The sequence below is a fragment of the Rhododendron vialii genome, chromosome 3a, assembly GCF_030253575.1.
Source record: "Rhododendron vialii isolate Sample 1 chromosome 3a, ASM3025357v1".
Lineage (NCBI taxonomy): Eukaryota > Viridiplantae > Streptophyta > Magnoliopsida > Ericales > Ericaceae > Rhododendron > Rhododendron vialii.
This window is the reverse complement of record NC_080559.1, coordinates 131,700-147,365: the sequence shown is the minus strand read 5'-3', so window position 1 is coordinate 147,365 and position 15,666 is coordinate 131,700. Positions and strand designations below refer to the sequence as shown.

At 37.3% G+C, this 15,666-nt stretch overlaps 2 protein-coding genes and 1 long non-coding RNA gene across 8 annotated transcripts; 2 read left to right on the top strand and 1 right to left on the bottom strand.

Annotated features, from left to right (window-relative positions):
- Positions 1-2,657: 2,657 nt before the first annotated feature.
- Positions 2,658-8,336, bottom strand: LOC131319450 (PHD finger protein ING2). 2 transcript variants are annotated; one of them, XR_009197971.1, is made up of 8 exons: positions 8,158-8,336; positions 7,961-8,032; positions 7,633-7,829; positions 6,196-6,259; positions 5,560-5,816; positions 5,347-5,385; positions 2,896-3,114; positions 2,658-2,766 (listed from the first exon to the last, which is right to left on the bottom strand). XR_009197971.1 is itself a non-coding variant. In XM_058349684.1 (7 exons), exons 1-7 carry the CDS (start codon positions 8,201-8,203, stop codon positions 3,010-3,012), a joined length of 780 nt encoding a protein of 259 aa, XP_058205667.1. In that variant the 5' UTR covers positions 8,204-8,336; the 3' UTR covers positions 2,658-3,009. The 2 variants fall into 2 exon arrangements, 1 of the variants encoding a protein (XP_058205667.1); XM_058349684.1 differs by having other exon boundaries at positions 2,658-3,114.
- Positions 8,337-8,923: 587 nt separating this feature from the next.
- On the top strand, positions 8,924-12,278 carry LOC131319298 (uncharacterized). 5 transcript variants are annotated; one of them, XR_009197941.1, is made up of 6 exons: positions 8,924-9,140; positions 10,517-10,665; positions 10,906-10,965; positions 11,342-11,378; positions 11,480-11,556; positions 12,099-12,278. It is a non-coding gene; the product is annotated as an uncharacterized LOC131319298 (long non-coding RNA). The 5 variants fall into 5 exon arrangements; XR_009197943.1 differs by lacking the exon at positions 11,342-11,378 and adding an exon at positions 10,127-10,277; XR_009197944.1 differs by lacking the exon at positions 11,342-11,378 and having other exon boundaries at positions 10,544-10,665.
- Positions 12,279-12,956: 678 nt separating this feature from the next.
- Positions 12,957-14,094, top strand: LOC131319297 (NADPH-dependent aldehyde reductase-like protein, chloroplastic). The gene has a single exon (XM_058349485.1). The coding sequence runs from the start codon at positions 13,069-13,071 to the stop codon at positions 13,873-13,875; it is 807 nt and encodes a 268-aa protein (XP_058205468.1). The 5' UTR covers positions 12,957-13,068; the 3' UTR covers positions 13,876-14,094.
- Positions 14,095-15,666: the final 1,572 nt, after the last annotated feature.

The window sequence follows — 15,666 nt, the reverse complement described above, 5'->3', positions numbered from 1 at the left end:
TCGAAATTCCGCCGCTATCCCCACCAGTACTCATTTTTCTCCGACTACTTTCTTGTTTGCCAATACTACCCCCCATGAAAGTAGTAGTACTACTACAATGCTTAACTTGCAATAAGAAGTGTAGATGGTGCCCGAGGAACGTTTTGGCGGAATAAAAAAAAAAGAAGTGTAGGTGGTTAGGCTCCGTTCCAGAAACCTTCTTAAAAAATAAGTACTTATTTTGGAACTTCTCAAAAAAAAAATAAGAAGGGTTGTTCCAGAAAACTCAAATAAGCAGCTTATTTCACATTTTCAAATTCAAAAATAACGTAAATGAAAAATAATTTTTCAATTTTTTTTGCACCGTATTAAAAATCTCAATGAAATCTATCAAATAAGATCCATATTAATAGGAAAATTATTTGCGTAAACACATAATTTTTGAGCTTAAAGTTGCCTTAACCAAAAAATAAATACTTACTTCTTATTTTGTGGAACAAACTTTATTATTGAACAAAAAATAAGAATTTATTCAAGTTCTGGAACGGGGCCTTAGAGGTCTTGTAGTCCCCCTTTGGGCTGTGAGGTTTCAAGGAGTAGTTAAAAAGATGACAACTAAAAGACGATTGATTAGCTTGATATGGATCAAACCGTCTCTGGATGAGGGGACAGGTTTTCTACTACTACTATTAAAAATACAGGGCTGAGTTCTTGTCCAATTGTGATGCTTCCCGTTCAGTTTTTAAAATTTTGGGTCTATTTTGGACAAAAAAATAATCCAAAATTGTTTATTTTGTAGAACTCGTCGAGATATATATTCATGTTGAAAAATAATTTCACGGAACTTCGTTTGATATAAGGACGAATTGTGTTTTTGCAAGAAAAAAAAAATCTATAGAAGTCTCAAACCATTTTTTTCCTTTCATTTGTTTCTCTCTCGAACAAAGTCGATTTGTTCATTTATCAAATGAAATCTGATCAACCTAATTTTTGGCATGGATATTCATCTCGATGAGTTTTAATGAACAATTTGACCATACTAGACAAGACTGGACAGTATCAAAGCTGGACTAGAACTCAATCCGAAATCCAGAGCTCAATGGAGTCAATGTTTTTAAAACTTTAATTGATGTTGCCAGTTGAACCATCGTCCGGTTAATGTTCCAGTGTGGTCAATATTACAACCTCACTTGTTGAATCAAACCGTATTAAACCGCCCTAAACCATTTAGGTCGATTGTTGAACCGCTAAAACCGATCAAGATTCTCTTTAAATAACCTTCTCAAATTAGAATTATATACATACTTTTTTGAAGCTTTGTTGCTATAATTCATTATTATTACAATTTGTAACTTTAATTTATCTATTCAAAATTTATGATGACCCATTTGTCCTTCCCCTGTTCCGGTTCACTCTGATTCCTGGATTTCACAAAACATTTGAATGGAGTATTTTAGTTTTTAACTCTGTCAACTGTGGCAGGGATATTTGTGTCGTTTTGGGCCGTTCGGCTAAATAAGTCACTTGGCTTATTTTTTTGTCCTCATTCAAATATTTTTCGTATTTGTTAGTTTTTCGTCAATTTTTTGAGAATTATTACTTTGTCATAACGAAATGAATTTAAAAATTAAAAATTTCGATCGAAAACTAATTTTTTTGAATAAAGACAAAAATAAGCCAATAAGCCAATTTTTTTTGTCTTTATTCAAAAAAATTAGATTTCGATAGTAATTTTTTACTTTTTAGATTCCTCTTGTCATGAAAAATCAATAATTTCCAAAAAATTAACAAAAATAAGCCAAGTGACTTTTTTAGTGATTTTATCTGAGAACTTGTGTAGGGCGGAAAAGATTTTTGTGTTTCCCGCTCTTTCCCCCCCCCCCCCCCCCCCCTCACTTTGTGGTTTTGGTTTTACTAGTTGTCTCGATTGGGGTCATCGGTCAGAGACTGTCACGGGACCCCGGTAGTCTCACTGGCAGCATTGAGATTAGAAATCAAATACTCCTACTAGTACTCTCACTAATTGTATAATTAAGCTCAAGTTCTTATACCATCGACAGATTATTTAGTGCCACACGGACACAGTGCTTAGGCTTCTCCCCTACCATGTACTACTCCCTCCGTCTTATAAAATTTGTCTTCTACAAAATTACGTGTAATTTTTGAACTTAAAATAATACATCCACTAAATTACAGGACGGAGGAAGTAGTACTTGTATAGAGTTTGTACATTAGTCTTAGCCTGGGCATAACAGTGCCCAATTGAATTGAATAATATCTCAGTTCAATCCCTTCATCCAAGAAAAGAAAACAACCAAACAAACAAACAGATAGACCAACTTAAGTTGAAAAAACAAAATAAGGAGTCCTCATTTTTTATTACTCGTATTTCCCACCAAGACTGTCTCGAATTCAATGCGTTTTGGATTAATTACACGTAAGATGTAAGAGCACATATGCCTCTTCATTCACTGACTTTGGGCATGGCATTTGTTGCAACGGTAGACTTGCCGTGAATTTTTGTAGTTAACCTGTATTTGGATTTCAAATTTCTAAAGAAAAAGATAATTTGAAGTAAAATAAGTAGTAGTAATAGTCTAGAGTAGTAGTAGTATTTTTTAAAATTATTTCCTCTCCATTCACCTTTCCTTTCACAATCTAAAAATTGAAACAAAGCCTTTTGTATTAATACTACAACTTTTATATCCTAACTAATGCACGATTGGAGTTTTCCCATACTTGTTTCCTATGGTACTCCATAAATACAAGATCAAAAGCAATGTAGTTTGGGTTTTTTTTTTAGAGAGGGCAAGAGGGTAACTTCACCTACCAACTCACCTAGGCAATTGTTGACTAGGGAGAGGTATAGTAAACCCTTTAAACACACACACACAAACCCAAACTCCTGATGTAGTTCGGTTGAAACTTGAAGTAATCATCACAAAGAACTTTCCGAAGTACCCAAAAAAAGAAGAAAAAGTGATCATTTCACAAGGATGGCAAGCAGCTAGCTAGCATCGAGAGTCTTGTTCACAGCGGAAGTTGTCTGCAGGTTGGACAATACCACTTTCCTTTGAATCTTGTCTCTGGAGTCAGCCCAACACACGAGTAGTGGAACCATTCACCTCCTTGGCACTGTCAACAGAATCAACACACACTTTACCCCTCACAACAAAAAATCCTAAATGATGGAACAAATACTAACTAGCAAACAAGAAGCAACGATAAGGTCCGTCTATTTCTACTAACTATTAGTTTATTTCAATCTAGAATGGTAGCTAAGGGAGTTCGTTGGAATATTTACACCAATATTAAATAGAAGTTCCATCACCTATTGGTTCATCAAATTCTAGTTCATCGGAGAAAAACCAAATCACAAAAACTTCATAGCACTTGAATTACCAATGTAAATTGCTAGAAAGGCAAAACTAAGTTCTACAAGTTTTGCACGCCCATGTGAACACACTACCTTAGTACCTTATGCAATCTATAAACATACGTCTCTCCAGATAATGAAGTCCATCTACAGTCATAGCCTCATGGCCTGCTCAGCGTGTGCACATAAACAATTAGCCAGAGGGATACATTTTGGCACTTTCACATACTCTTCAGTTTAGTTGAAACCAAAGGAGCACGATTCTTTCCTCTATAACCATTGTAACCCAACTAAACAGATGTATGCACAATAAGCATTCCTTTGTCTGCAAAGTGAACTTAGTTACCTCCAACCTCCAGTTGTAGGATGCATGGTCCTTTGATTTTGAATGTTTTTCTTGGAATAAATTGGTATTTTATAAAACACAGTGTCAATAAAGAAACTTTACGTGAAATTACGGAACAAAATATTCCTGTAATGATAAAGTTATGTACAATTATGTAACTATTTTATGATGGGAAGTATCAAACACAGTCCAAAAGGCAACATAAAATAGTAGAGCCTGAATTCCGCACCCTTGTCTCGGTGCCTAGTTTTTAGCATACGGTGTACTTAGAATTATTTTGAAGAGTCGGTCTAACAAGTGTTGTTAAAAACAAACGATACATATCATATGATTTGATAAATGTTACGGCATATCTTACCATTCCATATGTTAAAAGATAGAATCGGTGCGTTTCTCTGCAAGTATCTGTAGACTCCCCATCCAAATCATCCACCACTGTCCACCTAATTTTGAGAGATGGAGCCGAATAGGGATGGCAATCTCAACCAAACTGATGGGTACCCAAACCGTAACCTATTTTTTCCCGGCGAGTACGGGTATGGTGGAGGCTATGAGATAACCGATCGGGTTCAGTTTGGTTGTGGTTTGTCCGCTAATTGGATCGAACTGAAAATACCCAACACCTTGAAATTACATAATTAGTAATTACCCTATACACACACACAAAACTTCTTATAAGGGCGCCCTTACCGTATTAAAGTGAGGACGTACATTTTCAGACCAATTTGTGATGATCCGAGCCACTCAATGTGTTCAGAACGTAATTTTAGGGTTCGGTGATTTCACTCTCCAGTCTCCACTACACACACCACAGATCCACTTCCTCCACTCCACTGCGAAGAGAAGAGAGCGGCACATCCACTCCATTGTGACTAAGGCCGTTGCCCGTCAAATTGTCGATCCAATATGCCGACTGTCGTCGATCACTATACCAGTTCGGTCTCCCTCTTCTCCAAGCCCATCAGCCGTCGATCTCCCTCCACTAACAAAAGCTATAAGTCTCTCTCTGAGTTCCTTAATCTGAAAATGCTCCATTCCTCTCCCCCATATTTCGATTTTTGTGATGTACTGAAGTACTTAGTTCCTATCTTGTAGACATGTATTTTATTAATAATTGTACGATTGAAGTCTAATTTCACCCTATAGTTCGATACTTATCCAAAAAAAAATCGCCCTATTTCGATTGTGATTTCAAGTGGGTATTTTTTGTTTCTATAGTTCGATTTGTTTCTTCTGTTCACAGATTTCTCGAGAAAAAAAATTCCTTTTTTCGTCTGTGTGTTTTGTTGGTGTTTTTTTCCTAATGCAATGCCATGAAGTATCTGATTTAGATTATTTTTGTTTGGGGCAGGGCGGGGAATACCCAACTCGAATAAACCAAGTCTTCGGTTACCCATTCAGTCCGGGGAATACCCGACTGTTTGGTTTGGTTATGTTACAGTTCTCCTTCCCCCATTCGGTTATCAGGGCGGATTCGGGTAGGTGGAGGATTTCGGATCCCAATATCTGCCCCGTTGCCATTCCTAACACTGAACACCTGACTACAGTCCACATAGTGTAGATGCAAATTACATATGATGAGAACCAGGTAAAAATTCCACAGAGAGCCAAATAGGTTTAAAGAACTTGCGGAAAATAGACTCACATTTTCATTGTCACAGGCAATCATATCTCCAAAAGACACCTGGAAAGAGAAGGCAGTTGCAGCATGTTAGTACCCTAGTTTGCCAGCTCAGAGAGAGAGAGAGAGAGAGAGAGAGAGAGAGAGAGAGAGAGGTAAAACAACCAAATCCACGTAAGAGGAGCTAAGTTGTGAAACAATTATAAATCATACACAAGTTCGAACAGAAGTGAGAACCTGGTGACAAACACAGTAAGTAGGTTCATTTGGATCAATGGGTTGATCAATATCAACAGGGGCAGCAAACTCCCTCTTAATGCCACCTGGAGGAGGCATGAGCTCAAAATCCCTATCACGCTCTCGGTCCCAGTCCCTGTCCCTGTAATCAGGCCTTTTCTGTTGAGGTGTTCCGTAAAGTGATTTGCGTTTCTCAATTTTAGGGACCAAAGGTAATGGGGGAAGAATTGCTGGCTCATCTGGTGGTATTTTTCCATCTGCAAACATTGCAAAAAGGCAAAATAACAAATCCTAGAGAAAATAACTGAATAGCCTCAGTTGTTAGAAACTTCTACTTGGAAAGCTCGATAAATAACAACTGTCGCATTGTAAAACAACATGGCGTTCATTGACCTTCCAGTTTTATAGAAGGTCATCACAAAATACGACTTTAGCACCCACTGTTACTGATAAGTGATATCTTACGGTGTACACAACGGAAACATACTCTTGAGGGGTAAATGGTAATGGTATTCAAGGAAACTTCTAATGGTCCTCTAATGGTCTTGCGAGGTAGTTTATCGCTTATGCCAGTGAAATTTAGAATTAATTGCAAGAGAGTGATTGTATTTGACACTCGGGAAGAATTTTCAAAACCTTGCTTTAGATCTTCTGCAAAGCTGGTCAGGTCCTCATCGAGACGCTTTATATGGCTATCTATCTGTGAGAAAATTAAAAAGGGTGATACTATCAGCTCTAACACAAAGAAAATGACAACAATGTACAGGTTCAGACCAAGATATGGGAACAATGCATCCAAAGATAAGGATAAAAAACTTTGGGAGAGACATATATTGTGGTCTCCCATCTTCCAGTCGAAAAAATATATAAGAGCAAAAAACCCCCAAGCATGATCTAGGTACAATGAAAAAAGAGCATTTCTAACACACATTACACAAATTTGAAGTTGTTTGAGAACAACTATCTGCATTGTTTAAGTGAGAGAACCGTGGAAACAAGCAGCTCATAAGATTATTTTTTAAGAAGACCACTGACTGAAGCACTGACAAAGTCACACTATCATACAATGACTACTCCTAATAAGTAGATAAGACATGTGATAGGACAACGACGTCAACTAGCCGACACCTCAATTAGAAAATATGAGAGACAAGAACTCTGGACACAAGGGCAAGGTTAATAACACATTTCGACTATCTCGTTTATGTAACAAATATCTCTAATAACACTTGAAAACAGTAAAATGCCAAAGAAAAACTAACTTGAAGACCAAAGATAATCCAAAAAGTATTGCATTCAATTAAAGCTAAAACAATAAGCCACACAGAATTTGTGTGGAATTTGTTCCATGGTCTCCAACCTCCTGCCACAAAAGTAGTAAAGCATCCCAAATTGAATGACTTGAAACACTTCTCCATCAATAGCATAAAATAGATTGGCTGTCAGCACAACTACTCCTAGTCTAGTCTTGACCAGGGCTTTTGAGGGATTCCCTGAACACAGAGCAAGAATCACTTCCGAAGAAACGACTTTTACTCTCAATATGGTTCTCGTATGTTTACTATTCATTCTCATAAGGGTCTTGATTGAATTGCTGTTCACAAAGAGGGCCTAGCCCAAAATTCGCCAACTTCATAGAGCACTAAGGGATGATAGCATACACAGAATCGAAATGCCAAAGCAATCCATATGGATACCCTACGTCATCTAACACAAAATTCCTACTATTAATAAGTTCAAAGGACAAGGAATGAATGGAAGTGATCTACATTGTTCTTAGTTCACTGTTGTATCACAGATTCTGAACCCCATAATGTGTTTCACGTATACGTAGATGATGGAAGTGCTTCGAGTGTCTAAAGAGTGTCCAATTTCTGAAGGGTGGAAGAATAAGACACATTGGAACGAGTGCCTTTGCTGTGTCTGGGAGTGTCAGACGAGTATCGATAAATTGCGCAGAGCGTACTACATGGAACTCCCATAAAATTAAAACATACTAGCATTCAAGCCAGATAAAGAAACGAAGGTAATTTAACATACAAGGTTGTGTTTAAAGAGAAAAAAACAACTTACGAGGTCATAAGCTTGCCTTGCCAACAAAACCTTTTCGGTACAGAGGCTTAACGCACTGTCCTGGTTTGCCTCTATGTCCTTTTTCATCTTGTCGAATGCTGTCTCATCTTCTTCAGTATTATTATTACCTTTCCTTGAGCCTTGAGAAGCCACTCCCAAGCAGTACTTAGTCTGCTGCCTCGTTTGGTTTATCATAGCTTTCACCCAACCACATTTTCAACAACATTATACGTATAATTAAAGGAACTAGATGGAAAAACAAACTTATGAACATTTTATATACATGTGTAGGTTGAAAGAGGAGAGGAAAGGAAAGGAAAGGAAGCACCTTGAGAACGTTCATCGAGTTCCCTGATGGTATTAAGAAGCCTCTGGAGTTCTGCTGGCAATGTGCTTGCATCTATTATACCGAAATTCAAAATCCCAGCTCAAAATTAGTTTCATCTTTCATCAGAGAATATTCACAGAGAGAGAGAGAGAGAGAGGGACATATGGAATTCTGGTGGGATTTTTAGAGGAACTCACACTCCAAATAGTCATCAACGAAGACTCCGGTTCTAGCGATTGCCATGACGTTGGATCTGCGGTGCCTTCTTCTAGTCTAGGGTTAGGGTTTGCAATTCCTTCCCACGGTCTGAGAGGGAAGAGGATTGATTTCCGAGGAGATACAAAAACCAAACGACGTCGTCTTAATTTCTCTTGTGCTCCCTATTAATCTATTTTTTCCCCCTTATTCGTACTTTTTCTTCCCTATCCTATTCCTACCTATATTTATTTTACTGTTCACGTTTTGTTATGATCGAAACACATATGCACACAATTCACGAGTATAAAAACAGTAAATAAATCGACGTAGTAATATACGTGATTTTTCAAAGTCAAGTACGTCCACGAAAGCGAGAAAACAGTCTTTTTATTGATTGATGATAACAGCATATAGAATTTTACAGTATAGAATATGTATACCTCTATTCCTACCTTTATAATAAGCTAGGCCTCATTCCTCTTTCTTTGATCTAAACTTTCTTTTCAAAAAAGAAGGTAATTTTAAACTCAAATAAAATGAAAATAAAAAATAATTTTTTGATTTTTTTTACACCGTTTAAAAGATCTCAATGAGATCTATCAAACAAGATATATATTGATAGAAAAATTATTTGCGTAAATACATAAATTTTGAACATGAAATTACCTCCTTTTTTTAAAACTTCATTTTCTAAATAAAGTGGAACACTAAGCTCGCAACTGACGCTCATATGGTAGAACTTCTTCGTACTAGTCAAGGTATGAGCAACAAGCTCTAACACGTTTATTCCTCTTCGATTCCCCCTCTCTCCTTCGTCCTCACTAAACCGGCGAGATAGCCCCCAGTTCATAAAAAAGTGAAGACCTCTCATTCTCTCTAGCTATCGAAACACCACCGGGCACGACTCACACCGTCATGCAATCGCTCCCATTCTTGTGCTCATTTCCGCTACGGTGCTTGATTCTGCTTGTAAGACGCGCAGGTCAGTACGCTTACTGCACTCTGAGACTCCAATTTCCTTGTTTTTTGGCTTCTATTTATTTGCATGTACCATTTATACGTAGATATATGTTTTGAAATTGCATTAATTTCCGTAGAGAACATTTAAAGTGGGACCAAGGGAACATTTATTTGCTCTTCTTTTGATATTTTCCAAAAATTGTGTTCCAAATTGCATGTAACTTGTAAGGAACTACAGGAGGTTTAACTGACCTTCGAGTATGCCAATATGTTGGAAGTACTGAAGTAAATATGATCAGTTAACATAGAAATTAGAGAGTACTTGGCATTGCATTACCCACGGTGAATTTAATGAAATTAAGAATTGAAAAGTTGTGGCCTTGAGTGACTACTTTAGTCCACTTCCATCTCTTACAACTCTACATCAGTTGGGCAACGAGGTCAGCATGGGTGAATGGATATTGGCAAAATTTGCTTTTGGTTTGGAAGAAAAGAACCTGTGTAACTGCTTGAATTAGGTGCTAAGAGCTAGTATTTGCTTGCTGAAATTGAGATACAGATGCTGATATTACATGCTTGAATGCAGAAATTAAGAGTATAAATGCAGATATTAATATTTAAAGTTGGATTTTGTGCTGTAATAAGTGGTGGAAACAATAAAATTAGGAACCTTAACTTGACTATTGTGTTAGAGTGGGGGAACAATCATCTAGCTGTTTATTTTAGTTAAGTGGTAGAAATTAGGTGTGGTTGTGACTGTATCATGCCATAGCGTTTCTGTTAGGGTGTTGGTGCAAAATAGGGTCAGGCCATGGGTATGAATTCTGGTATATGTTTTCTATGGCGAGTATTTTTTTCTATCTTTCCTTTGTTTCTTTTGTTCTTTGTCCTTAAATCCTTTGCTTTACATATTTGATGAGTTTCCCATCAGAACTTTATTGTCTCTGTCTTATAGGTTTATGTTTTCAATTTTTTTTTTCTGAATTTTTTACGTGTCGTGTGTCTTAGGCTGTTTTGAGGCAAAATGGATGACACGACTTTAGTGCAATGTTGTCATTTTGCTCTCACATGTATGAGCATGGGCATGTACAGGCAGTCAAACACAATGCATTTAGCAACCATTTTTCCAGATGTAAACCCAACTTCGTCAACACCAGTGGTGAGATATTTGTTTTGTGCACCATGTGCTATGCACTTCAATTGTGTTGTGGTTTCCTAAAACACCAACAACACATCGTGTGGTTGCTTTCATGTGTACATTTGACGAATCTTGAGTTATATTTGCAATAATTCTTGGTTTAAAGTACTACTTTCATCTAAGTTTTGTGGAATTGTGTGAATCCTCATGGTTCCCTTCACATGACATCTGAAAAGTTTCTGCTATTTCATTGTTAATAGAGCCACAAATTTGTTGGTACTCATCAGGGTTTGAGCTTAATCAAATTGAGAGTTGAATGGCGATGGATGTGCTCTTGAAAAGTCAATTATGAAGTTTCGATACACCAGAATCGTGAAAGATGATGACAATGTAAATCAGAAAGTTCTAGGTGAGCTTTGCCATAATCACTATGTCTACTTTTGGTTCATCAATCATTTTCCTGTAATGTATGAACTTAAACATTGGCTTAATTTTGGGCAGCTAATATTTTTATGCTATAAAAGATAACGACATATGATAGAATGAATGAAGTTAATTTGGGTACTATATTCTATTAGATTAAGGCAAAAGCCAGAGGTTGCTACCTATGAATAACATTTTTTTTCTGCTCCACTCAAGTTTGTCGTAGGTTGATAAAAACTGCTACTCAAAACATCGATCACTGATTGATGCTGTAAAACTCTACCAGGTAGGCATGTTATAACGAGGGAAATTCTTCTTTATTGTACCATTTTGGTGTCACTCTTGCAGTCAATTGTATAGGCAGCTTCTCATTCGTTTAAAGTTTGTTTGTCCCATTACTCTATGTAATACTAATTAAAAAGTTAGTCCAATTTATATATTAACAACCATTGGATGATCCAAAACGGCATACTATTGAGAGAGAGGGTGTTTTAGTTCCATTGGCTATTATATCAAAGTCTTAACAGGCTTCAATGAGAGAAATATTGTTCATCGCTCATGGGGTTACCCTTTAAAACATTTATATATAACCCTTCACTTTTGTATTCATTTAGTCTCTCATTCTTATCCATCTCCCTTAAACTCTCAATTTCCAATACCAGGGTTCTGAATTCTGGATATTTTTATCTTTAAATTGAGGTAATTTTATTGACAAAAAGACATGGATATTTGTGTGTTTTGGTGTGCCTATGTATATTATTTACGGGAAATGCTGATTCATGTTTTTCCTACATGTATAGGAGTATTTGGGATTTGCAGGAGAGGGACAAAAGATTAGAGAACATGTTCATTAATGGGATTGTTAAACAATTTGCCCGTGAGTCTCTAATTGCAATCCTTTCATAAATTTCAGAGGAATCTTATGTTTGGCAATCCTTTCAACAATTTTTTAGTTTTTTTTTTTTTTACAAGGTTCTCTCTCTCATTTTGTGCACTAGAGGTGGAGTCTGTATTAAAATGCAACCTGTGGTTTTGAGTTAATCAATTATAAATTTTATCCTGGTTGTATTGCATTTCAATGTTATCTTCTTTGCTTAGTGTTCGTGTACAGTACTCCATTTCTGTACTGGGCCTAAACCTTGCGCGCAGTCATCTCACTCGTACCCAATAGTAGACCGCTTGGTATTTTTCACTTCCAAAGCAAAGGCAGACCGCTGGTTCCTGTGGGACTGTTGTCAAATTATATTGGTCGAAGTTGAGAGCTTTTTGCGTCAAACTGAAACTGTAGATACATACATCAAGTATACATGCATACACACATCCATCGTACATGCATATCCTCGGATATAAGGTCATAGAGAAGGAAGCCTATCTTCAATAGTTGAATTGAAGCTTTTTCTGCTTCTATTACTTGTGCAGGCAATGTCAAAATAGTTGAGTAAATAAGAAACAGAGCAACCTATGCCTGTTGGATTGAGAGCTATCAGTTCCTAGTTGAGTCGAATCCAAGAATTCATGTTTCCAAATTGTCTATCTCTTCTCAGGTCCTTCCCAAATTCCTTTCTTCCTTGCTTCCCCCGTAAAATTACCATACAATTTCAACAGGTTATTTGTTCTCTCCCCTCCAATTTTTGTCTTCATTTTCATATAGAAATTCAAGCATTGACTAGTATTTGTTTTCATTTTTGATGAATGAAAATTGTGGATTGTTGCAGTGCTTGTGTGGAAGGGTAACGCAGCTACTGCTCGAGCTCTCGATGACTTCCCAGTTGAAGAACCTGAACGTGATCCAATCAACATGTCCAGGGCAAAGGTACCTGATTTTCTTTTCCTAACTCAATGGAGCGGCGAGGTATACAAGCTAATCATCAGACCTATCTATTGCTCTTATTCGGGTGCCTCAATTCTGGGTCTTTAACTGATGCTAAGAAGCTTCATGGGAGGATTTTGAAATCTAGGTTTGATGTGCATCATGTCATTTGTTGGCAGCTTGTGGATGTTTATGCCACTATGGGCTACTTAGATGGTGCATCAATTTTTGGAGTGCCAATATCATTTTCTTGAAGAAACTTGAAAAATGATACTTGAAAGCATTTTATTTTTCGAACCGAAAATTACACGACTTTTAGTAGGAGGTGAGCAATTTGGGCCGGAGGGAGTATTAACCTGACCACCAAGGCGTTTCCCCAACCCAATCTTGACTTTTCCTTTGAAACTTTACATTAAACTCATCTGATTCTGTTCTGCCTTCCCACGTAAGGAATGACGTTTGGTTGTAGGAGTATATATTAATACTCCACATCAGAACATTGGATCGCTACCAGACCCAGAAAAGTCTCTCTCTCTCTCCCTCTCTGTTCAACATTTCCACTCTTGCTGAATCTCGACCATGGCTGGGGAAACCACAAGGGGAAAACCATCCGGTACCCTTCCACTTGATCGCCGGGTGGCAATAGTAACCGGTGGCTCTCGTGGTATTGGCCGTGCCATTACGGTCCTTCTCCGATCCCTCGGTGCCAGAGTTGTCATCAATTATGCTTCAAATTCCAACCAAGCTGACCTCTTAGCATCCGAGCTCAACTCTGCGGTCAATTCTTCTTCCCCTGTGGCAATAGCAGTCCAAGCTGATGTGTCGAACCCAGAACAGGTGAAAACACTCTTCGATCGGGCAGAGGAAGAATTTGGGTGCCAAGCTCACATCCTTGTGAACTGTGCAGGGGTGTTGGATCCAAAGTACCCAAGCCTAGCCAATACAACAGTAGAAGACTGGGATATGATACTCAATGTTAACACCAAAGGCGCGTTCCTGTGTTGTCGAGAGGCAACTAACCGTTTGACACGCGGAGGCGGAGGAAGAATCATTATGATAACAACATCACTTGTGGGGAGCCTGCTACCTGGGTACGCGGCTTATGCAGCCTCAAAGGCGGCCGTGGAAACCATGACCAAGATTGTGGCTAAGGAGTTGAAGGGCTCAGGTATCACTGCCAATTGTGTTGCGCCGGGTCCGGTGGCGACGGAGCTGTTCTTCGCGGGTAAGACGGAGGAAATGGTGAAGAGAATTGCGGATGCCTGCCCACTAGGTCGGCTAGGTGAGCCTGATGATATATCTGGGATTGTTGGATTCTTGGCTGGTGATGCTGGGGAGTGGATCAACGGCCAGATCATTCGTGCCAACGGCGGATCTGTTGTTTAACCTTCCTCCCGGAGTCCCCCCCGTCTACTGCTAGGCTAAAAAGACTTCCAGTACTGTTTCTTCTTTTTTGTTTTTCGTCCGACTTCTCCACATCTTCTTAACAGAAATGCTATCAGTAATGACTAGAAACCAGATACTCATCCTGGCTTTACGTGTAAAGTAGAGAAATAATTACATTATGGACCAACATTTTCAATAGTTTTTAAACTAATAATAGTACCTTAGAAACAATTCCCCAGAATTTTTAGATATTCACAGTTAGGACCTTCCAGGTTATTCTGTGTTTTCAATTTTTATTCCGCATTTATTTTACACAGTACCACACACAAAATTGGTATCAGAGCCTACAGTACTATTTGTTAATTCAAGTAGCCATATTAGTTATCATTTATATTATTGTTTAGTTTTTATAAAATTGTTTAGTTCAATATTTATCCTCGATTAGTTTAGTTTTATGATTGATGAACTTTTAAAAGCTTTTAGTCCTAGTTTAAGTGAAATCAGATCTCAACAGTCTAGACAGTACATTCAGATTAAAACAGGTTTTCAGTTAATAGAACAGCTCAGTTGTGGTTTAGATAAGAAAATCAGTTTAGAATTTAAAAAGAATATAATTACCAGAAATCAGTTTGAAGAGTTTTCGAAAAAATCTCTTGACCAAACTACCCAGATTTTAGAAAAAATTAGTAAATCAAAGATTCACAAGCAATTAGAAAATTTAGATTACTTTAAAGATTTACATTCAGAAATACTTAAAAGAATAAATAAATTAGAAGAGAAACAGTTAGTTATATCAGAAAAATTGCCTTGCAAGCAGGATATAATAGATTTAACCAGTAAATTAGATACTACTCAGCCAAAAGATATTGAGACAGAAATCAGAAATTTAGTTAAAGACCTCAGAGTTGAAGTAGATAGAATAAAACAGAACTCAGTTGAAATCAGAAGAGAAATTGATGAGAAACTCCAGAAGATGGAGATTCTTTTGGAAGAAGTAAAGAAACTATCAAATGGAGAATAGTCATGATAGTTTATTTTATAGAATAGCATTAGAAAATTCAGGAAAAATTCAACCAGATCCTATCGGATTGTCTAGTTTCAAACCAACAGGAAAAACAGACGAGATTGTAGTTAAGCAAAATAATACTATCATAGAACTTTTAATTAGTCTTAGCCATAGACTAGCAGAGACATCAGAAAAGATAGATCAGTTATCCATTAGAGTAGAAAAACTCCAAGAAAGAAACGCGTTAGAAGCTTTGACTTCTAAAATAAACCAGATCAGTATCTCGTCCTCAACAGGGTACTTAGAACCCAAAAAATCCAGTAGATCTTTACAGAACAATACCTTTTATTACAATATATTTGGTACTCCAGACCCAAACAAGGGAAAGAGATTAGAAATTCCTCAATAATGACGTTTAGCAGTAAGACCAAGGTCAGTGGAATTCCTTTATTCAATAGAGTATTTGGAAAACAGCCAATAGAAGAAAACAGAATTGAAGGAATCATAGATCCAGATATACAGTTAGATAGATTTAGAAATCACAGTTTAGAGATATTAGATCCAGAGATTTTATACAAATCACAAAATTTCTTCAATAGAGGAGTTAGAACTTACACCAGTTATCAAGAAAAGCCAATCAGCGTAGTAACAGAAGATCAGACAGAAGTCTTAGAAATAATTACCCAAGAGAGCTTCAACAAGCTCAAAAGGTTAAGATTAGGTCTTATACACCTAGGATTAATTACCATAGGAATCAAGGGATTAGCCAGACAAGATCTAGGAAC